Source organism: Silurus meridionalis, chromosome 4 (assembly GCF_014805685.1).
Source record: "Silurus meridionalis isolate SWU-2019-XX chromosome 4, ASM1480568v1, whole genome shotgun sequence".
NCBI classification, from domain to species: Eukaryota; Metazoa; Chordata; class Actinopteri; order Siluriformes; family Siluridae; genus Silurus; species Silurus meridionalis.
Window position 1 is genome coordinate 13,845,612 of NC_060887.1, and position 24,017 is coordinate 13,869,628.

General features: G+C 37.8%; 3 protein-coding genes across 5 annotated transcripts; all 3 read left to right on the top strand.

Annotated features, from left to right (window-relative positions):
- Positions 1 to 114: 114 nt before the first annotated feature.
- On the top strand, positions 115 to 6,900 carry LOC124383949 (carcinoembryonic antigen-related cell adhesion molecule 5-like). Of its 3 annotated transcripts, none has more exons than XM_046846339.1 (11): positions 115 to 242; positions 692 to 1,012; positions 1,251 to 1,523; positions 1,924 to 2,172; positions 2,372 to 2,480; positions 2,703 to 2,740; positions 3,838 to 3,936; positions 4,038 to 4,087; positions 4,237 to 4,272; positions 5,829 to 5,870; positions 6,070 to 6,900. In XM_046846339.1, exons 1-10 carry the CDS (start codon positions 197 to 199, stop codon positions 5,868 to 5,870), a joined length of 1,263 nt encoding a protein of 420 aa, XP_046702295.1. In that variant the 5' UTR covers positions 115 to 196; the 3' UTR covers positions 6,070 to 6,900. The 3 variants fall into 3 exon arrangements, with proteins under 3 accessions (XP_046702295.1, XP_046702297.1, XP_046702296.1); XM_046846340.1 differs by having other exon boundaries at positions 118 to 242; positions 845 to 1,012; XM_046846341.1 differs by lacking the exons at positions 4,038 to 4,087; positions 4,237 to 4,272; positions 5,829 to 5,870; positions 6,070 to 6,900 and having other exon boundaries at positions 2,372 to 2,407.
- Positions 6,901 to 9,748: 2,848 nt separating this feature from the next.
- Positions 9,749 to 16,084, top strand: ube2v2 (ubiquitin-conjugating enzyme E2 variant 2). Its single transcript, XM_046848241.1, has 4 exons — positions 9,749 to 9,844; positions 12,008 to 12,156; positions 12,710 to 12,835; positions 14,743 to 16,084. Exons 1-4 carry the CDS (start codon positions 9,829 to 9,831, stop codon positions 14,887 to 14,889), a joined length of 438 nt encoding a protein of 145 aa, XP_046704197.1. The 5' UTR covers positions 9,749 to 9,828; the 3' UTR covers positions 14,890 to 16,084.
- An 862-nt stretch (positions 16,085 to 16,946) lies between these two features.
- On the top strand, positions 16,947 to 23,732 carry mcm4 (minichromosome maintenance complex component 4). Its single transcript, XM_046848644.1, has 17 exons — positions 16,947 to 17,097; positions 18,433 to 18,502; positions 18,611 to 18,751; positions 18,847 to 18,977; positions 19,130 to 19,231; positions 19,557 to 19,652; positions 19,753 to 19,848; positions 19,974 to 20,112; positions 20,191 to 20,411; positions 20,988 to 21,108; positions 21,208 to 21,467; positions 21,600 to 21,965; positions 22,057 to 22,184; positions 22,273 to 22,480; positions 22,895 to 23,123; positions 23,258 to 23,391; positions 23,497 to 23,732. Exons 2-17 carry the CDS (start codon positions 18,445 to 18,447, stop codon positions 23,587 to 23,589), a joined length of 2,523 nt encoding a protein of 840 aa, XP_046704600.1. The 5' UTR covers positions 16,947 to 17,097; positions 18,433 to 18,444; the 3' UTR covers positions 23,590 to 23,732.
- Positions 23,733 to 24,017: the final 285 nt, after the last annotated feature.

Sequence of the window (24,017 nt, forward strand, 5' to 3'; positions counted from 1 at the left end):
GTATTGTTTTCTGTGCACATGCTCAGGAAAGGGTACCTATACAATAAAATTGTTGTATAGGAGCAGCCATAAACCAAAGGGCACTTTAGAAGAAGGAAGTAAACAACAGAATTACTCTGTCCCTGTTCTGTCCACAGCTCAGAGTCTTTCTAGTGCAAATTCTAAAAGAAAAAAATACAAGAAAAAGACAGAAATCATGGAGCAAGTTATAATGGTTACTCTGATTTTAGCACTGATTACAGGTAAGGACATACTCTGACATTTTCTGCAATATTACACTTCTAATATAAAAAGAAAAAGTTAAAACAAGTGGTAATATTTGCTTCAGTTAAAATAATTTCATGAACATAATGAATATTAAATTGTGTCAATATCAGTGACATTTTTTGATACTCCAAAAAGGATTTAGGTTTTGTGTGATATGAGTAATGATGTGGCAGAATTACTTTACTGTATTATTTCTACATAGTACATAAGTTTTATGTCCTGAAATATGTGAATTATATATATATGAAAAAGTAAATTTTTGTCCATGTCATATCCCTATGGATCAGTTGACATTTTGCTTGAAATATGTTACTTACAAACATGATTTTGTTTTCCTAATGCAAATGTTTCCCTTTGCTGCCAATACACCAACTATATTTTGGTTTCAAGACATTTGAATTAAAAAAAAACCTAACTTCCTCAGGGTTCAGTCAAGAGCAAAATCTGTTACCACCAGGACCGATCAGTGGGGAAGTAGGAAATAGTGTACTGTTTACCACCATCCCTTCCTCTCAACCAATAAGAGGTATCAGATGGAAGTTCAGCGGTAATGATGTGGTCAATTATTCCCATTCAGGACCTGAGACAGTGAACCCCATATACAGTGGTAGAGTATTTCTAAACAGTAGTTCAGGAGAACTGGAACTAAAAAAGCTGACCCTGGCTGACTCTGGAGAGTACACCTTAGTTTTAACATTTGAAAGTGGTTTAGGGTTTCAAGACAACACTTTACTGCAGGTGTTTGGTAAGTAAATCTTGTCTGGAAAAGTGTATTTATAACCAATCTATGATATATGAAATACAATAATAACAACTTTTAAACAAGATCAACAACCTAAATGAAACTATTAAAGTTACAGGCAAAAGGCTACTATTTAAAATCTATCGATTTTAATTAAAAACGAATTGTAGCATATCTTTGACTTTAAACCTTTATGATATTAGTCGACTTTTTCTATTTTGTGCTTTGCAATCTTTCTCAGAACCAGTGTTTAATATAAGCATCAGAGGCCCTGAGGGCAATCTCATTGAAAATAGTAGTGTCAACTTTACCTGTGAGGGAAATGGCACCATCAGTACTACTTTGTGGAAGAAGGGCATGGAAATTCTAAATTCTAGCAGCAGCATCACATTCTTGGATGACAACAGGACGGTGGTGTTCAGTCCATTATTAAGATCAGACAGCGGCAATTACCAGTGTGTAATGAACAACCCTATAAGTAATGGCTTTGCAGGTTACAACATTACTGTTAACTGTAAGTATCAAACCATTAACCATTAATACATTAGCATTAATACGTGTTCGAACGTAAAAAGTGTTTCTCTTATGTATGTTTTCCTTTATTTTTAGATTCTTTCAATAATTCAGTTTGTAAAAGAAATCAACCATAGATTTCCAAATGACTAAATCTTTTTTTATATAAAAACCATCAGTTTTGTATACAGAATAAAAAAAAGAAACAAATATTGATATGTAATTCTAATGATTAATTATATATAAAATATAGGCCAGATGTGATGTGTTTTTTTTTCCAAATGTTTATCTCTCTCTCTCTCTCTCTCTCTCTCTCTCTCTCTCTCTCTCTCTCTATGTTTAGCGTGCATGTATAAACAGTATATAAACTGTATCTGCTCTGTATTGCGTATTTGTGACAGATGGGCCAGATGTGAGGATGCTGGGTGTACAAACTTTAGAGGAAGGCTCAGATATCCTTCTTTTCTGCTCCTCTAAATCTTTTCCCCCTGCCACTGTTTCATGGACAGTAAAAGGCATGTCTTTTGTTAACACACTCCTGTATGTCAAAGAGAACAGTAACTCAAGTGATAGTGGGAATTACAGCTGTACTTGCATGAACAAAGTCACTGGGATCACAGCATCTGCATTTCTAATTCTGACAGTTGAAGGTAAGTATGTTCAATTAAGTCAGTTATTATATACTATTATATATTATTATATATAAAATCTTAATAAGTTATTTGAAAAAAAAACTTTACAAATATTAGGTTTATTGAAGTGTTTCTGATTTAACGCTGACTGCTTGCCATTCATTTATCATGTTTATGTGTATCGTTTGTTCATGTGTGTGTACTGTATGTGTGTAAGTTGTGTCCTCTAGGCTCGGTCCCGGTGTAGAAGCAGGTATTACACTAGGTGTTGTTATTGCACTGGTGCTTTTGCTCATGCTCACTTTTTTCCTTGTAGAGCACTTTAAGTAAGTCCACAATCACAATTCTGTTCACTAAACACACAGAAAACACAGGTTATGCATTAATGGAATCAATTATCATTATTATTCAAATGCTCAATGTCAGTAAAAAAAAATGTTGCGATAATGGGGTATTAGATATTCATTATAATCGTATAACATGTATTGATGTTAATTTTATATATTTATGCTAATCATATATTAAACATATTTATAATCCTATTTCAGAAAACCTGCTGGCCCTGTTAGAGAAGCACAAGCACCAAGTAAGACCATGTGTAAAATAAATGTATGTAAAAAATAACATTTATGGCTTTTAATGGGCACCCTTATACAGAGGGCTTTACATTTACCTTGTTTACACAATTGAGCGGTAGAGGATTAAGGGCCTTGTTTAAGGGCCCAGCAGTGTTAGCTTGGTGTTTGCTAGGATTTGAACTCACAACCTTCTGATCAGAAGGGCACAAAGTTCCCACTTCCACACATTAAAATTATGATCCAATTTTATTAATATTTACAATATGTTGTGGTTTTCCTATTTTTTGCTGTTGTTGTTGTTGTAGTATAATACCTGTTTCAATTTTTTTTTAATACTCAACAACCGTTCCACTCATGTCATGTTGCTTATTTATGATGAAAATAAAAAGTGACAAGAAAATACCGTAATTTCCGGACTATTAAGTGCACCCAAATATAAGCCACACCCACTGAATTTTACAAAGATTTTTATTTTGAACATAAATATGCCGCACCTGTTTATAAGCCGTGTCTACACTAAAACTAATGAACTTTACACAGGCTTTAACGAAAGCAACAAGCTGTTACACGGCTTGTATATAAACAGTAGCCTACCAAGAAAGTCATTGGTTACTGTCTTTCTCCTTCCTTTCATAAAGAGTTTATCTTTTGGCATCGTCGTGCGTTTAAAAAGCACCATCGGTGAATCTTTCCTCCCGATGCCGTGCAGCTCAGAACACAGGTGGAGTGTGTGTTTTCATGCCCGGTTGTTTTCAGCGTGACGAATGATTCGCATTTCCTGTAGACAGTCCAAGTGAGCGGCAGGTCAAACATCAGAGGAACATCATCCATATTTATGATGTGGTGCGGCCCGATTCAGTGGGAGCGCATCTGATTTAATATAAAGAGTTTCATTGGTTTACCTGAACACGTTCGGCAATTTCATTGGTCTAATATTATGGGGCCTCAGTTTTTTGGCTTGAAGCTTGTGAAGCCGGAAAAATCCATAAATTAGCCGCTTCGTTGTTTAAGCCTTGGGGTTCAAAGAGTGGGAAAAAAGTAGCGGCTTATAGTCCGGAAAATACGATGAGTACTTTTATTGGTATTAATGGAAAATATTTGTCAGTGACAGGAATCCGAACCAATCCAACATTCGATGATATGAATGCAGGGGCCAGAACTCCTGTTACAACAACAGGAATTACACATAATCTTCAAGCTAACAGTAAATATGGCTTTAATGAAGTGGTGATAGTTATAAATTAGTTTTTTTTTCTCCCACTAAAGTCATTAATTTTTTACTTAATTTTATTTGTGTTTTCTTAGAAGAAAAGCACGCTAAGTATATAAACACTCCACCCTCTCTTCCCCCTAGGGTGAGTTCTGAATGTATTATTAACGCTTTTTATTTTCTTTAGCACTAAATATAATTTCACTTTCGAAGTATGATGAATTGAATTTAATAATAAATATTTAATCTATGTATGTTATGTAACATATCAAATATTCGTTTCATATATTTCAGGGTCCACCACCTTTGCCACGAGACAGGCAGACACAAGTAAAAAATAAATTCTCTTTATTACATCTAGTTTTTAATTTTACCTTTCTGTCAGCAGTGAAATGGTTTCTTAAGTAACCACTGTTAAACATTTCAGCAGTCTGGAAAAAAAAACATTTTTGTCAAAGTGCAGTAAAAATAGATGTTACAATAAATAACTGAAGGTCAATTGAAGCTCTGAAACAACACAGGAACTCTTATTCTTTAATTCATGAATCTAAATCTAAATGAGCGTACATGTAAATGTCATCATTCGTCATTTTCATCTTTGGAGTATCATCAAGTTCAAATCTACATTATTTCGAAGTGTGTAAAGTTTAGCTTATCATTGTCCACTATCATATCACCCAACATGGTCTATCAACTGACCTAGGGCTTTATTCATACGGGATATCAGGCCATTCGGATTTTAAACCATGGAAACCTACTTGTTTAAGCAAAAGCTGGCCCACTGCATTATAAATGTCATCATCTTGGACAATAAATGCACTGCAGTCTCAGCCCCTGTCATTAGATGCCACTCTATGAGGAACGTCTCCACATCATGGGCCTTATGTGGATATGCGCTCATCTAGAAAGTCTTGGTATTGTTACCAGGTTTGTGTCTGGGCACCTTCCATAGTGGTCTTAAGTTCCTCGTGATAATATTTACCATATATTATCTGTCCTGTGCTCATCAATCACCATCTGGTTTGGAGCAGCAACAAAACAGGACAGAAACAGACTGCAGAAAACAGTTAAAACAGCAGAAAAAATCATTGGTTCTCCCCTGCCCACTCTCCAGGACTTGTACCATACAAGAACCAGAAACCGGGCAGAAAAATCATTAATGACCCTTCACACCCTGGACACAACATCTTTCAGCTCCTCCCTTCTGGCAGGCGCTACAGAACTTTGTTCACTAAAACTGCCAGACACAGGAACAGTTTCTTTCCCCAAGCAATCACCCTCACTAACAACTGACCATTATTATATTCCCTGCTCATATCTATCTAAGTACCACACAGAACTGTCAGTCATCACATTATCTGTATATGTTGCACACACTATTGCTTCTATATACTGTACAAAGTTCTACAGTAAACTCTCTCATCATACCTGGCACACAATACTGTCATTTGCACTACCATGCACTCCCACACTTTATGTACATTACTGATCTGTATCCCTATTTATTACCCACACTGTCTCATATTGTCTGTATTATCTTGTATTGTCTTGTCTGTTTTGTCATGAATATGTGACCGGTTGAATGTCTTTAAAATGCACCCATTATTTATGCATGATAATGGGTGCATTTTAAAGACATTCAACCGGTCACATATAGGTTTTATTTATGTCTGTACTTTTGAAAGTCACTAACAGCTGGAACCAAATTCCTTTTGTGTGTCAACACACTTGGCCAATAAACCTGATTCTGATTCTGATTCTGATTCTGATATTATCCAGGTGTTTCACATCACCACTGGCTGTTAGGAGGGGAGAGATAAATGCTAGTTAAGTGTGTTTTTGTGAACAACAAAAAATTCTGTCCTAATTGTTATTTATGCTTGCAGGAATCAGATCTTTACAGCAGAACAATAGATACATTCAAATAGGTAGGGTCCTGTTTTTTATATTCATATATATAAACTTACTGGTCACCTTTCAGTATGTGGATTTTTTTTATTTCAATTTTAAACAATTAAATCAAATTAAATATAACCTATTTTTCTGATTATAAAATGCGTTTTGATTGTTTGTGTGATTTCTTTGGATGCAATATTAAAATGAAAAAACCTTTTTGCTCTTTTTTAGCTGCTGGCCCTTCAAGACATTGGACACACTGTACATTGAGAAGATGTTAAAATAATTAACAACCATGTCTCTTGTATTTTCATTTATAGCTCAGATTGTACAAAATTGATTTAAATGAAAATGGTATTTTTTTAATTATACTTTTAATAATGTCATGCTTCTGACATACAGTCAAATGCCTATATAAAGTTTTAAACATAATCTTTGTTTTTTTCTTTAACAGATAATGATTTTTTTTAATATATATGTCATCAGGATTCTTCCCTCTGTTCTGTAGCATTAAGGGAAGTGATGTGTATCTGACTAAATGAATACTTTATAGTGCAATGTGCTGGTAAGTGATCTAATGTAATTGGCAAATCTAGATGTTGCTAACAGAACTGATAACACTTACCAAGGGCTGAGTTTACAGGAACAAGGAAACACAAACTTGGTTGTGTAGTAAAACTTCCAGCAAAATGATATACTCCCTCATAAAATGTGACTGTTCTGCTAATGCAGGCATAACACTATAAAGCTTGTGTTGCCTGAAATTAATTAGGTTTTTTTTTTTTTTTTTTTTGTGAAATGCTAATGAATTCATTTGTTTGATCTGTTGATGGAAGACACCAGTCAGCCTATGAATTTAAGGCAACAAACCAAAATGAATTGAAAAGCGAATACATATAATTGAGTTGAATTAGGTGCATTTATTCAGAAAGTTATTCAACTAATGTTGACTTTGGACCTGACTAGAGAAAGAATATAGTTGGTAAAATTAGATGTTTGTATAAGTATCGTGTCATGGAAATTTAAGTCTCTACTAATAAAATGCATAAACAGAGAGGATCACTAAAGAAGTGTAAAGTTTATTCTGTACTCTACTCATTCACACACACACTCACTCCCAGTCACATCTCAACCTGCACCTGGATCAAGTTTTTCAACTTGCTCTCAACCATGATACTATGACCTTGTGGCCAGGCATGTTGCACATACACATTTATGAAGAAAAGAAAACATACTTATAGAAACAAAGACACAATCCTTTAACAAGGTTAACATATAAATGATACACACAGTTAATTAAAATATTTCTATCACAATGGGTAATACAGATAAAGATTACAGCATTAAGGTATGTACTTTAAATATAAATAAATATACAATTATTTGTAACGTGTCACAATAAAGTGTCACATAATCCTAATGGAAATACATCTGTTTCCTCTGGACCTAGTAGTAAGGTGTGAAGAGCTCTGGTCAAGTGTGCTGAAGTCTGTAAAGGTGTATTGAGGCTGGTTGAAGTGTATTTAGGTGTGGTGAGGAGATGTTGGGTTCAAAGTTGTCATAAGGCTTGTACTGGTGTGGTGAGGTGTGCTGAGTGTAGATGTGCAGTAAGGTTTTTAAAGTGGGTGGCGAGGTCTGTAGACATGTGGTGACGAGTTGTATGGTGTACATTGGTGTGTAGAGGTGTTGGTGATGTATAAACGGTGTGATGTGAGGTGGTGAAGTGTTTGGAGATTTAGTGAGATGGTGGAGGTGTTGTACAGGTGGTGCTGATGTTTGCTCAGGTGTTTTGAGAAGTGGGACAGCAAAGCCTTCTGTGTTAGCCTAAACAAAATAATCAAAACCACTGATTTGCATTCTTAAATATTTTTGTCCATGAATATGTATTAAATTATTCCCAATAGTCTCTTTTCTTCATTTCATATTGCTCCTGAGGGTCTGTTTATGTTAGAGTTTAAAAGTTTTCTGACATAAGGCCTGAAAGGATCAGCACCTGTGAGATTTTTTAACCATAAACTCCGTGCTGGAGCCGTTGCTTTAACCAATCAGATTGTGATTTAGCCATTCCAAGGCCTTATAGAAGGTGTCCAATCACGTCTGTATTTTCATGTGCTTTGATTGGATGGTCAGAGGGCGCACTAGTCAGAGCTCGCAAACCGCATCTGTAGCAAACTGAAAAAGCTCAAATATATTCATGTGGATTTAATAACCTTTTTTTTCCTGCACTCATAAAATAGAGCATGGGTTCTAAAGTTCTACCTAAAACCTTTTCTGACTGGAACACGAAAATCTGATCTAAGATCTAAAACTATTAATAGAACTTTTGCAGGAAGGTTCTATTGTCTAGGTACCGAACTGCTACGAAGTTCATTGTCTGGTTCCAAGTATCCAGGCTGTGAGGATGTGGAGTTTAGCATGTTTTCCATGTCAACACAGGATTCATGCGGGTTCTCCAGTTTCTTCCTTCTGACCTAGGAGAAACCATTAGGCGTGCTGGATTGGCCATGGTAAATGTCTGAATGAGTGTGTAAACAGTGCTGTGGAATGGACTGGGATCCATGTGGCGTGTTAATGACTGTAAAACAAACAAACAAACAAACAAACAAACAATGACAGAACCGCGCACACACTGACACCTAGTGGTAACTACATGGAAATTACATTTGATTTATCAGCGCTCTTTATATAAAACAAGTACAAATATAATATAATATAATCATTGGCGTAAATCCCGGGGGGGGACGGAGAGGACATGTCCCCCCATTCGAGGATTGTCCCCCCCCCAAAAAAAAATCTAAAAAAATATCGCACTCTCTATTGTGAAAAATATATGTATGTATACCTAAATAATTGTGTAAGTAGAAAAAAAAAACAAATGCAAAAAATGCCTTTAGAAACAGTTGAGTTCCCCCCTCCCCTTCCTCACATTGGTTTGACCCACTGCCTGCTTTCCCAGTTCATCTCACCTACTCTACACACACGAGTCAGGTGTGTGGCTGCAGCCCAATTAATGTTCAACTCCATTAACTAGGGGATTTTATTCACTTTAAATAAAACGATGACGACTGGGTATAATGTTAATTTAACATTAACACACAATTAGCATATAGTTTATCTGTGCATTTACTAATTGAGCACTGTGCTACATCCGAACTGACCCCACTGTATTTTTATAATCAATTTCTATTCTGTTCTTAAGTGTCTTAATTAATTTTTAATAAAAATGTAAACCTTTTTTATTTCTTTGTATTGCTTTGTCTTTGAACCTAAGAAAAACTTTGAAAATAACCATAATGTCTCAGTCCCCATGCTACAATAATAATGATAAAAGCAAAGTTGTTCACTGTGGGGACACTGTGTCTTTATAAGTACAATTTGACAGTATTGTTTGTGTCCCCCTTCAAAAATTGCTCATGAGAAATTTTATATTTATTGTCCCCCCTACTGTTAATGAAATTTACGCCCATGAATATAATATAATATAATATAATATAATATAATATAATATAATATAATATAAGAAAAATAGAATCAAGTGTTTATAAATAAACATTTCTAGCTAAAAACAATAATAAGGTCCTATAGTGTGAAATGATCATGATTATTAATATTATATTGTTTTTTTTATTATTATTCATTTTGTCCCTTTGATTCCAAACAATACTGAACACAAATGAAGAATGCTCGTGAAATTTATTTATATAAAATGTCATTTAATAAAACAAGGGAAGTTTTGGCAGTTTTGGATTATAAATATGCAAATTTGTCACAACTCATTTACCATTGTATTGCTATTGTTGACTTCCTACAAAACCAGAATGTTATTTATTTATTATTATTATTATTATTATTATTATTATTATTATTATTATTATTATTATTATTATATTTTGTGTTGGCGTTTGTCGTGTTTAATGCAGTGGCGGTGACGCGAGCAGCCACGTGACCTGACGTCACGCCGCCGTGCGCTTCTGGATTTGGCTGAAGAAGATGGCGGCCTCCTCAGGTTTGTCTCTCCGATGTGTGCAGACCGCGGAACCAGTGTGTTTCGATCTCCGTTTCGGAAACAACTCCGGCAGAAACAGAATAACAGAGGAAGGCCCGTGCGTTGCTATGGAAATGTGTTGCAGTGTAACGAAAATGAGCGATGCGCCCTGTAGGACCGCGGCGCACGCAGTGGCTGGTTTGCTGTTGTGTTTATGTCGTGTGTGTGTGTGTGTGTGTGTGTGTGTGTGTGTGTGTTGGTCGGGCGGGCGCGTGCGCTAATTTTAGCTCCGTCGCTTTGGTCGGCGAAATAAAGAGCGTATATATTTATCCCGAATTCAAAATACAGAATTAATCCAGTCCTGTCGGCGTGTCCGGCTCGAGGTGTGCAGCAGTCGATCCCTGGGAGCGGAAACACTCTTGACGGTGCTACCGAACATCTTAGCAAAATACAGGGCGGGTGACAAATGGCTAGAGCTAGCATGCTAGCTAGTCCTAATTAGCCCAGCTAGCTAACCTCTTATAAATGGGTGACAAGTCAACATTTTTCTATATATTCATATTTAAAATAGACAAGTCTACTAGATGTTACATGTTTCTGATATTAATATCCCCTTCATGTTGCTGGTCCAGTATGCCAGCGAGCCTGAGCTGTGCTTTAGCCATACTGTCTACAGACTCGAATAACTCGAGTAACCGTCTTCCCTCTGTTTTCAAATAAAAATAAACAATAACACCGATTCCTTGATGTGTTTTGCCTTCTCAGATTTCTGTACTGTATTTCACGCCTTTTCTTTGTACACGTTTTTCCACGTCATACTCGATCGTATGAAGTTATTTTATTGCGTCACACATTTTAAACACTTGCTCACAGGCGGCTCATTTGCATTATTTGCATATTTTTATATTAAAAGTCAGAAGACCCTCTGCACTGTATTACTGTAAAGATTGTGTATTTTTATTATCGAAAATTAGAATACAGCTCAAAGCGTGTAGTAAAGAACAAATTGTAAACCAAACACCCCTCAGTCCTCTACATCTGCCTCTTTCACACCAACTACCTGCATGTCTTCCCTCACCACATCCATAAACATCCTCCTTGGTCTTCCTCTTTTCCTCCTTCCTGGTGGCTCCATCCTCAGCATTCTCCTACTGATATACCCCATGTCCCTCCACTGCACATGTCCAAACCATCTCAATCTCGCCTCCCTCACCTTGTCTCCAAAACGTCCTACATGTGCTGTCCCTCTAATAAACTCATTTCTAATCCTGTCCATCCTCGTCACTCCCAACGAAACCTAAACATCTTCAGCTCTAAACCATACAACATCACAGGTCTCACCACAGTCCTATAAACTTTCCCTTTCACTCTTACAGATACTCTTCTATCACAAATCACTCCTGTCACTCTTCTCCACCCACTTCACCCTGCCTGCACTCTTTTCTTCACTTCCCTAACACACTCTCCATTACTTTGCACTGTTGACCCCAGGTACCTGAACTCCTCCACCTTCTCCACCTCTTCACCCTGCAACCGCACCACTCCACTGCCCTCCCTCTCATTCACACACGTACTCTGTCTTACTCCTACTGACTTTCATTCCCCTTCTCTCCAGCGTGTACCTTTGCATTAAGTGCTCGACATGCTTAAGACATTTTGCATAATAAAAATAAAAAAAAATAGGATTTATAAAGGTTTTATAACGTATTAGTGACGTGTTTTGTCAGAGCTGCCCGAACAGCAATTTTTGAAACTGGTGTGATGGTTTCCATTAGACACTGAATCGAAAATGGTCGATGGAAACCTTTCCGTATAAAAAATAAAATGTGACCGTTAAACTGGAATAAGTTACGCTGTGTAAACGAAGACTTGTCTATATGTTACAACATTAAATCCCAGATTCCTCACAGGATCGCCAAATTCAAGTAAAATAAAATTCTTCATTCTGATTGGAATTTTGTGCTACAATTTACAGGTTTATTAGTTATGAAAGCACTCGCTTTAATAACTAGCGGTTCTAAAATGTTGTCGTTTCTATAGTAACAGCCTGTTTATTACAAGGGGGATAAGGAAAGTAATCCATTTACAGAGCGCTAATGACGATGGCGCTTGAATGCATCACTGTGTCATTTGTTATTTGTAACCTTCTGTTACAATAACTTTTATTTCACTGTTTTAACTCAGGAGTTAAAGTTCCACGCAATTTTCGTTTGTTGGAGGAGCTGGAGGAAGGCCAAAAGGGGGTCGGCGATGGCACGGTGAGCTGGGGCCTGGAGGATGACGAGGACATGACCTTAACACGGTGGACGGGAATGATTATTGGACCTGCACGAGTACGTGTTTACACTCTTCACATGTTTAAATCTGACAGTGTGCTTTTGAAACTGCCATCTTCGGGGGGGAAAAAAATAAATAAATAAAATCCTTTTAACGCACGTTCTAGCTCGAACAAAGTCCATTCATGGAAATGTCTTTATTAACAGCATTATCACTATGTTTAAATAGTTGTGTTTGATATGCTTCGATAAGGAAATGATCTTATTCAGGTTTGATGCAGTCTTTCAGTCGAGTTACAAAGTACATTTAAAAAAACAACGATTGTTGCTCCATTTGCCGTACAGAGCATCTAAGAAGGATATAAATGTAAAAGAAAGCATCAAATAGAGACTGGACACATAAACTAAAACTAATGTTTAAACATCGTTAAAATAGTTTTTGTATTGTGTATCTATTTGAGGACCAAGTCTGGAGATAAGATCCATTCAGATCCATGAGATACATTTTCTAGATCAAGTCAAGAACCTGGCAGGTTGAAGCAAATAAAAAAAATTTTTATTTTTATTTTTTTTTACATTTTGCTTTAACATTTGTTTTGTTGTTTTTCAGACTAATTATGAAAACAGAATATACAGCCTGAAAGTGGAATGTGGCCCTAAGTATCCTGAATCACCACCGACTGTTAGATTTGTAACAAAAATTAGCATGAATGGAATAAATAATTCCAATGGGACGGTAAGTAGTCTTTAGGGTCTCATTAAAATCCATTCTCACTTGACCCATTTGATTGATGAGTCTGGAATGAGTGACAGTTGTGTAGGTGTTGAAACTCTCCCATACGAGCTCACGTTTCAGAAGCTCAGTTTCTTTGTCTCGTCAAATAATTGTAATGTAGTAATAAATGTCCAGTATACATCAATACATTTCTATATTACCTCATATCCATAGTGATTTACTGGTTTCATAAGACTGAGTGCTGTTAAATAGGTTTGCTTTTAAAAATAAATAATAGAAGAAAAGATTTGTTTTAGAAACTTTTTTATAGTTTAAAAGATTGGAAACAAATCCGATTTGAGTTTGCAATATATGAACACGTTTCAAATTAATTCACTTTTTTTTTTTTGCCATTAATTTGTCACATACACATTCATACAGAGTGTGACTTATAGTGAAATGCTTTTTACAACTGTCCAACTTAATATAAAGATAAAAAAAATAAAATAAGTATAAAAGTATATTAAGATATAATATGACTAAGTATGAATAAAAATAAATACATATATACACACACACACACACACACACACACTAACAAAAAAGTGTGTATGTGTATATATATATATATATATATATATATATATATATATATATATATATATATATACACATGTTTTGTATGCTATATTAATTATAGTAATATATTTGATTATATGTAGCCCAGCTAAAATAAAATTGAAAAAAACTGTCACAAAAACTAGTGACAGTTTTTCAATAGTAATAATAATTTATTGGTAATTTGGATCGAAACAGTCTGTTTTACACATCCACTATATGGCCAAAAGTATGTAGACACCTATGAGAATCCTTTTCCAAAATGACTAAGAACTGCCTCACTATTTTCCTTCTAGAACATCCTTCCCTCTTTTAATGAGAAGGGTTTTTTTCCCCTTGAAGATTTGAGTGCTTCTGTAAGTTTGTGCCCATTTAATCAGAGCGAACATTAATTGCGAAGGTTCATAGTCTGTTCTAATTCATCCCAAATGCTGTTCACTGGGGTTTAAGGCTTTACCCTTGAGTTAGACCAGAACTTCAACTCTGAAAGCCCGTACTATTATCCCCCATCCACCAAACACTTGCTCTTTCCTGGCCTCCACCAAACCCAGATTAGTCTCAGTCTGCCAGATATTCAGGTGTGATTTTTCACACTGCTGCAGAGTCTTGAACCAGTGTATGCTTCAGCCATAGAAACCAACTTCAACAAGCACTTCTTCAACACCGATTTTTGATTTTGCCCGATTGACCCTTTTGCTCCTTGGTGCTTCATTTTGCAATACAAGCATTAGAAATTGATTGGCAGAGATCTGCCTTGTGGCAAAGTGGGCATGTTCATACTGTCGAGTCTTTTATCTCTCCTGTATGACTCATTTAAATGCCAATGAAAGTGGGGATTGTATGACTGTGCTTTTGTTCCTCACACCTGTTAATGATTAGAGTATCTTAAACACTTGAGCACAATAATTAGGAATGGTGTACACATACTTTTGTCCATATTAGTGTTTACACTAGATCATATGGCAAAAGATCAGTATCTAAGAGTGTGAGAATAGTTGCCACCTGTTTATTACAATATAGACACTTGCTATGTAAAATAATTTGTAATAAAATCTTCATAGAAAAGTGAGTTTTTGTAAACATAATTTTCCAAATGTTTGGAAATCATGAAAGCTTGTGTGTGTGTATATATATATATATATATATATATATATATATATATATATATATATGCTGATTTTTCTATATATAGTTGATATACTCATCATCTGTGCTGATCTGTCTTAGCGCATGAACAAAAATGATTCTGTTGACACTTTGTGCAGTTTTCACTAGGTTGTAATATATATCTTGTTTTGTCCTTATTCCAGGTGGATGCACGTAGCATACCAATTCTAGCAAAATGGCAAAATTCATATAGCATTAAAGTCGTTCTTCAAGAGCTAAGGCGTCTAATGATGTCCAAAGAGAATATGAAGCTTCCTCAACCGCCTGAAGGACAGACGTACAGCAATTAATCATAAATGATTGTTTTTGACTATCTGTCTTAAAAACATAAAAAAAACTAAAAAAAAAAAAACCCCACCAACAGAAAAACCCCAACTTAGTCTATTAATCCTGTGATCGGAGATAGAAAAATAAAAATATGAATTTGTTTACTCTGCACAGGAACAGACTTCATCGCAAGAGCAAGATTGGATGTTTACAAAGTAGTTCTTTGAGAAAAGAGACGGCACGAGTCGAAGTGTGAAATTCTATTACGTTCAATTGCACAAATGTTGCTCTTCCAGTAAGGTTATTTAAAGCTTTATTATTTCGCTATATTTTTCCTCCCCACATAGCCACAAAAAGGCAGGATGGATGTTTTTATGTTAATGTAACTTGGCGTTGAAAAAAAGAGAAGAAAAATTGCCTATAAAGATTCCTGTATGATATTGACCGCATGATTTAGTTTGGAGGGAAAAAAAAAAACAGCAGCATATTATATCTGAATGATCGACGCCTTCGTGACGATTACACTAAAGTGTGCCTGTAGTTTAGTAGTAGTAGTATCACAAACTGAAGGAAGTGGCTGGTTCTTTTTGTGCGTGTGTATGTGTGTGTGTATGACAGTAGCCATTTCAGTGCATATTATTTAATTATTATTATTTTCTTTTTATCAAACCATTCGTTTAACTCTTCTAGAAAATGTCAGGTACATTATTATAACATTCAACATCATGAAGTGCATCCGTCTCTTTCTATCTTCACTGCTGTCCACTGTACACATTCGCTCAATGAAAGTCTTGAGGATTTCGCATGGCACACCATCAAGCGGTTTTACAAAATTTAATTAACCATAGTTTCCCGCTTTTTTTTCTTCTTCTCTTCATTCTAACCATAACACCACTTCCGTAAGCCCCTGATAAACTTATAACTGTAATCACTTATCTGCTCGTGAGCCTAATTTTGAGTAATCTGGAAGCAATACACTGATATAAAGTATAGCTAACGTAGTCGTTACTTGTTAATAAGCTATAAAAGCTTTTTGTTCAATCAAACACAAAGATACACAACAGAGTGTTAACGCCAGTTGTTTTAATGCATCTCAAAAACATTTGGTTCTTTGTTTTTTCCTCTTTTTTATTTTTTTTTTATTTTAAAGATATATATCTGGTTCTGTTGAATTTGTCACGGGCTGTATTCAGGATAATAAATATTGTGGAACACAAACTGCTTTCTGCTTTTTTATTATCATTATTTTGTTTTGTTTTTTTTAGAAACTTGATTATCTGATCAGGTTGTTAATTTCAAATAAAATGGAACGAGCAGTCGTGAGCAGAAATGCCTTGCTGAGGAAAGCTTTCAAGGACAATGGCCTGTTTTGTAACCACAGGAATTTTTTTCTCAGATAAAATTTAATTTAGTTTTAGTAAAATTGGACAGTTTAAGATTGGAGGAAAAAAAAAAAGTTGACAAATACTGCTGTGGTACTGGGACTTTCCATGCAGCTCTGAATCTTGAATATTTGATCAATACCTCCACACCAGTAGGTGGCCTGGTGGATCACGAAGCTTTCCAGAGCGGCAACAAAATGGAGCGACTAAAACGCACAAGATGAAATAAAAATCATTTTTTTCGATGTATAGAAATTTGTGCAAATTGTCATATTTTTGTCACGTTACACTGAGACCGCAGTGATTGATTTACATTTGAGTTTTTATTTTCCTTTATTAAAAGCCTATTACTACATCTTGACCGGTGTATAAAAAAAATACTAGGAAAAAATTAAACAAACAAGTGGCAGTAAACCAATTTATGATGCATTTCCATTTTATAAAACTCAGCCTTTTATATGGTGATCTGTCAGGTCACGTGACTTGGTCTACGTCCTTTGCCTTTTCCCGCGAACATGTCGGAAGAAACCACTTGTCGAGGGGAGTTCATTCTTATTTCGCTATGCTTGAAGATGAACACGTGTCTTATAGAAGCCATAAAGATTGTTTCTCGGCCGACATTGCGTTTAAAATATATATATTATATGACACGCATTACGTAGTGAAGTGCGTGTAAATGATATTTTATGTTAATAGAATACAATTGTAATCTTAAAAGGCGGATGTTTCCCCCGTTGACGAAATGGCGCTGCCGAGGTTTCTGATTGGTCCACAGTTTCCGCGCGAAAACCACGTCACCGAGCGATTTCGCGCCACGCGTTGGGTATTTGGGAAGAAGCCTCTGATACGGTAAGCTCGTATTCTTTACTGTTATTTAAGTCATTTATTATTTTTATTTTTATTTTTTAGAAACGAGTATAAATGATCATAGATGTAATTAAGATGTAATGTTTTGGTATGTTTTGAGTAACGTGTATGTATAACGTTAATTTTTCATAATAAATACACATAATGGAAAATATATATAATATGGAGTCGTTGTTATGTTTGTATTTGTTGGAAGTTGAAGTTAGGGATATTATATAATATAATTTGGAGATGAAAGCAGTGTAATGTGACTCTGTTCATTGCTGATGTTTGAGCTGATTCGTGTGATCCTGTTTGTTTTATAGTCTAATATTCGAGTCACGTGCGTTTTATCCGTTTTTCTGTTAGTCAAGATGGCTGCCTTCTTTAGGAACTTAAAAAAACAACAAATAAATCCCTGTTTCCACTCATCAGCTTCTTTCTTGATCACTTTAAAAGCTTTGTTTAATGTGCATGAAAGGCAAGCTGCCATTGAGCCCCAAGACATTTAGTAAAGATTTATTCACTTTGTGATGCTGTGAAAGGAAAAGTCAAACCTGAACTCTATTATTTTCCAATTTCTGTTTTGTTTTGATAGATTTATGTCCAAACACGTTTCCTCCTCCTCCTATAGATCCATGTTGTATAATGACTTGGTAGAATAATTGTAGTTTACAGTATGATGACAGGATGGTAAAGAATAATAATGCAAAGAATAAGACAAATCAAGAAGCTTTTGTCATTTCAACTATATAAAGCTGATGAAATGAGATGACGTTCCTCCAGAACCCTGGTGCTACATAAAACAACATAAAGCTACATAACAGAAAACACAGAGCTGAGGACTAAAGTGTCCTCACCACAAAGTGCATTGTGTGCAACCGCAGGACAAAAGATGGTGTGGGACACAAAATAGTGCCGACCAGTAAACCTACTATATATAAACAAGAGTGTACTTGTAGATCATCAACACAATGTTGTGCGAAAGTGTCAGTAGCAGCAACCAGGAGGTGCGAAACAGCATGTAAACAATATAATATGATTAATGTAATATAATATGGGTGGTGCTGAGGACATGGACATAAGACAATAAGACACATTTTTAGGAATTGTGTGTGTATATAAATAATTTTTTGTAGCTCTTACTATGAAGACTCATTTCATAAACATTGAATAAATTAATATCTCTTCACAGAAGTCCTCATAAGTCTTTCCCGTATTATAAATATGAAAAACCGTCATTGTTGTAGGTCGAGTCCAGTGCATAAGCATTAAATCTGAATTTTAATACAAAAATAATTGCCTCCTGATCATTATCGCTTTTTATTTCTTTTCCAGTGAGTGGTCAAGATGTCTTCACCCTCATCCAGTGCACGTAAGCGTGGCAGGAGCAGCAACCCGTCGACTCGTAAGTTACAGGATTTACTCCTCCTCCATGTTCACTGGAAAGCATAGAGATCATTTGTCACACTTTGTTGGTTGTATTGATTTTCTGTGTGTGTGTGTGTTTAAATAGCTGCTACCCCACAAGTTTCTGGATCCCAGGAGTCTTCCACGGGAGAGTTACAGCCCATGCCCACATCCCCGGTCACCGACATGCAGAGCCCTGTCCCACAGGATACCTCTCTCTTCTCCAGCCCCGTGCCCCGTCCCTCTGGTACTTCCCTATTTCACTTCATGATTGTTTGTAGAGCATATAGTCAAACCAACCGAACCTTTTTGTCTGATCACACATGCGCTTTTTCACGACAGTTCCGCAGAGTGAACCGGATATGAGTTCTCCACTGATTTACGACACACCCAGCCGCGGGACTCCGGCTCGCCAGAGAGCTGACCTGGGCTCGGTCAGGAAAGCGCCACAGGTGGATCTAAACTCTGAGCCGGTGAGTCTTTAAAGTGACTGGTGTTGTAGTGGTATGTTTCAGACATTCACTGGTTACTAAACACTAAAGAACCATTTCTTAAGGTTTATTCGATTCTAGCAACGCGATCGTAACTCTGTTTTTATGAATGCGCTTTTGTGACTTTTTTCCAGCCCTCAGGTGATGCGACGGTAGCCAGCGAGCAAAATGCCGGCCAGAGACTCGTCATCTGGGGTACTGACGTCAATGTGGGAACGTGCAAGGAAAAGTTTCAGGTAGCGCCAAATGACCAGGAGGCATAATAACACTCAGCGCTCATGAAATAGCAGATAAACGTAGAAATTTGAGAAAGAAAGAAAAGTGACATGCAAGATTAATGCATCTAATATATGTAGTCATGCTACATGATGATTAGTAATTTAATTGTTTATGAAAACGCTACTAATCAAGTTGATTGGGAACGGTCACAGGTAATTGTCAAACGTAAAGTAATAAAATTGGGATTGTGTTTGTGGGACACTTCTGCATTTTTACGTGATTCAATTCTGATGTTCACGTGCATCATTTGGGTTAACTAGGTGTGTGTGTGTTTCTTTGCAGCGTTTCTTGCAGAGATTTATTGATCCCACATCGCGGGAGGATGAGAACGCGAGTTTGGATCTGAACGAGCCACTGTACATGCAGAAACTGGACGAGGTGGGCTTTAATTGGAATCCGAGGGCCTCTGAAAAGATATTTGCCAAAAAAAATATTTAACGTGGTATGCAGGACTTACCGGTGTGTATGTGTGGTGTAGATCAGCGTTGTTGGAGATCCCGTGCTGAACGTGAACTGTGGCCATATCCAAGCTTTCGATGGAGATCTTTACCGTCAGCTCATCTGCTATCCTCAGGTAAAGAGAAACTATAACAGCTCCTCTTTTTTTTATTAGACATCTGCAGGAAAAAGTCCATCAAGACGTGCATCAGGCTGAAAAGTTCCACTGTTAACTTGGTCATTCTTCTCCTCTGACCGCAGGAAGTGATTCCAACATTCGACATGGCGGTCAACGAACTGTTTTTTGATCGCTTCCCCGATTCCGTCCTTGAGCACCAAATCCAAGTGCGTCCTTACAACGCGCTGAAGACCCGGAACATGCGCAACCTCAACCCCGAGGGTGAGTCGGGGCTCTCGGGTTACTGCGTGTCGTGCCGATCGCTCGATTTGTCTTAGTGACGTTCTGAGTCTCTTTCAGACATCGACCAGCTCATCACCATCAGCGGCATGGTGATTCGCACCTCTCAGCTCATCCCCGAGATGCAGGAAGCGTTTTTCCGCTGCCAGGTTTGCGCGTTCAGCACGCGTATAGAGGTGGACCGTGGCCGCATCGCCGAACCCGCGGTTTGTCGGAACTGCAACACCACACACAGCTTGGCGCTGGTGCACAACCGCTCCGTGTTCTCAGACAAACAAATGGTGAGATTTTGTAACTTGGTTATTTATTGATTGAGTTAATTATATCAATTAATATCCAATCTAGTTTTCTATAGAGAGTAAAATACTTCAGCTGTTATGGAACATTAATGAATGTGTGATGAAGCAGAGTTCCTGCTTTCAGCCTGAAGTTGATTTATTTTCTTAGAAGCACACTTCCTGAGATGTTTTATTTCACTTATACTCTAGGGTGGGTATGTATGTGTGTTGGAGCGCTGCAGAATGTTCTGTTTTTGAGGACTCAATATTCACACAGTAAATCAGCTCAGCCTTTTTCATTCGGTTGTAATTTAATGTTCATGCATTTGTTAACACTTGGTGGTAACTCTACAATATATAAGTGCTTAAACACGTGCTTTTAGTATTTACTCATGTTTATAGAAGTTTTTAGAAGTCAGGAACTGCAGATAAAGCAAAAAAGGGAGTTTTTATATATCTGACTGCTTGTATTCATCGATTCATCACACTCCTAATGTACAGGTGGGGTGATGTGTGCTTCCATACATGTGCTTGGACTTGGGTATAAAATGTTCTATTGTGTTTTACTTTGATGGCCAGATTAAGCTGCAGGAGTCTCCGGAGGACATGCCCGCTGGTCAGACCCCCCACACCACAGTGTTATATGCCCACAACGACCTGGTGGATAAAGTACAGCCTGGAGATCGTGTGAACATCACTGGTGTGTTCTTGTTCTAAGACACTCTTTTTTGCACACGTCTTCAGTCTTAATTCAACTGATTAAAAGCTTTTGTTTTTCTGCCAAAAAAATAAAAAAAAGGTATCTACAGAGCCGCCCCCATGCGCTTAAACCCGAGACAGAGCCAGGTGAAGGCAGTGTACAAGACCCACATCGACGCCATCCACTTCCGCAAGACGGACGAGCGGCGTCTGCACGGACTGGACGAGGAGAACGAGCAGAAGCTTTTCACGGAGGAGCGCGCCACCACACTGAAGGAGCTAGCTAACAAGCCGGATATCTACGAGCGCCTCTCCTCCGCCCTTGCACCCAGCATCTATGAGCACGAGGACATCAAGAAGGTGGGCTTGATTTTCAACAGTGTGAACTGTTCATGATTTGCTGGTAGATGATGGCAGTTGTTTTTTGTTAGCATGATTAGAATGTCAGTAATATATTTGAGACTTATTTTCCCCTTCATATCCAATTTCCAGGGAATCCTGCTGCAGTTATTCGGAGGCACACGGAAAGACTTCAGTCAGACTGGACGCGGTAACTTCCGTGCCGAGATCAACATCCTGTTGTGTGGCGACCCGGGTACAAGTAAATCCCAGCTTCTGCAATACGTCTACAATTTGGTCCCTCGCGGTCAGTACACGTCGGGTAAAGGCTCGAGCGCCGTGGGTCTCACTGCCTACGTGATGAAGGACCCGGAGACACGCCAGCTGGTGCTGCAGACCGGCGCACTTGTTCTCAGCGACAACGGTGTGTGCTGCATCGACGAGTTCGACAAGATGAGCGACAGCACGCGTTCGGTGCTGCATGAGGTCATGGAGCAGCAGACGCTCTCCATTGCTAAGGTGTGTTGGGTGTTAAATACCAGACTCTATGATCTAAACGAAACCATTCAAATTCTGCAGCAATAAAAATGTGTGTCCGTGTTTATATTAGGCTGGGATCATTTGTCAGCTCAACGCACGGACTTCCATCTTAGCGGCAGCCAATCCCGTGGAGTCTCAGTGGAACCCAAAGAAAACAACGATTGAGAACATCCAGCTCCCTCACACGCTCCTGTCCAGGTGAACCTGCATTCCGAAATGATTTTTCCTCTAACCACTTTTCTGGGCTTTACTTCATTTCAGTTCTCTCTCTTTTAATCTCTTACAGGTTTGATCTGATTTTCCTGATGCTGGATCCTCAGGACGAGGTGTATGACAGACGCCTGGCACATCATCTGGTCTCTCTGTACTATCAGAGTGAGGAACAGATAGAGGAGGAGTACCTGGACATGGCTGTCCTCAAGGACTACATTGCTTACGCCCGCACATACATCAACCCCCGGCTGAGTGAAGAAGCCAGCCAGGCGCTTATTGAGGTCTGTTGGGGGATACGGGAAACATATCTGCTTTTAGAATCAAGGTGTCATGAAGGGGGGGACTTCTTTTTTGCGAAAGAACAATAGTTGAAATGGGAAAAGAGTAAAAAAATTACATGGTGAAAAAGTAATCAAGAAAGCATAAAGAGAAAAGGGGCCTAGAAAGATATTTTTGGAAATTGGGGGGGTTTAAAGCAAATGAAAGAGAAAAGGAGGTAAGAAAGGACTAAACATGGAGAAACAACCACTTGTATGAAAATACAGACTTTTGTACTCGTCTGTATGATATTTTTATATGTAATTGGAAGTTTTTCTGCTGTGTGGATCAGTTTGACTGATTTTTATGATTAGAGGGTTTTCCACGTTTAAAGCAGTGAAGTTTTGAGCGTTTCTCCTCTATGCTTTGACCCGCAGGCCTACGTGGACATGAGGAAGATCGGCAGCGGCAGAGGGATGGTGTCCGCTTATCCCCGTCAGCTGGAGTCGCTGATCCGACTGGCGGAGTCTCACGCTAAAGTACGCTTTTCTGACAAGGTGGAGACCATTGACGTGGAAGAGGCGAAGAGACTGCACCGAGAGGCACTGAAACAATCAGCCACTGATCCCAGAACAGGATTTGTGGATATCTCCATCCTGACTACAGGTATGAATGCCATTGTTTGCATCCGGTGTGCAAAGACACTGTGACCGCTTCCATTCGAGAAAAGCGTTACTAGTTTACTGTTGTGTGGTTCGGGGGTGCACTTCTCTCATGTTTTGCTTCGTATGCGTGTGTAGGTATGAGCGCGACAGCACGAAAGCGTAAGGAGGAAGTTGCTCAGGCTTTAAAGAAACTCATCCAGTCTAAGGGCAAAATGCCGGCCATGAAGTACCAGCAGCTGTTTGATGACCTGCGTGCCCAGTCTGAGGCTGTAAGCATTTCTCACACTTGGTTTCTTCAACTTTTCTCGAGTTAATGTATTAACAGTAATGTAAGCTCATTTTTCTATCATTAACCTGTTGTTCTTTTGCTCCAGGCCATCACCAAGGACATGTTTGACGAGGCTCTCCGAGCTCTCACGGATGATGACTTTTTAACGGTCACAGGGAAAACTGTGCGCCTGCTGTAAATAAATAATGCACTCGTCACCAATTCCTGTTGAGAAGAAGAGTTCGCCCTGTCTGTAGAGCAATTATTATTGTTATTCATGTTCATGTATATTAAGGCCTGTTTTGTTTTGTTTTTGCTATTAAAATGTTTTGCTAGTCATGACTCGGTTTTGTTCATCTGTTTGTTTAAAATTCAATGTGAACCAGTCGACAGATACCGTAAGGCTGTACAGGATACGAGTGCATGTAGGAGGAGGTTTTTACTTCCATGCTTCTTCTCAACCTTAGTTGGGTGTGAATTCAAACAATTTAATACACTTTTCTTCAGCTTGATTTTTGGATTGTGGACAAATCTGTTCTGTTCCTCACTGAACAGATTACGCTTTGCGGTTACTTGGTAACATCTTGTTTTTCCCCATGTATGGCACTGTGTAGTTAATGTTTATGG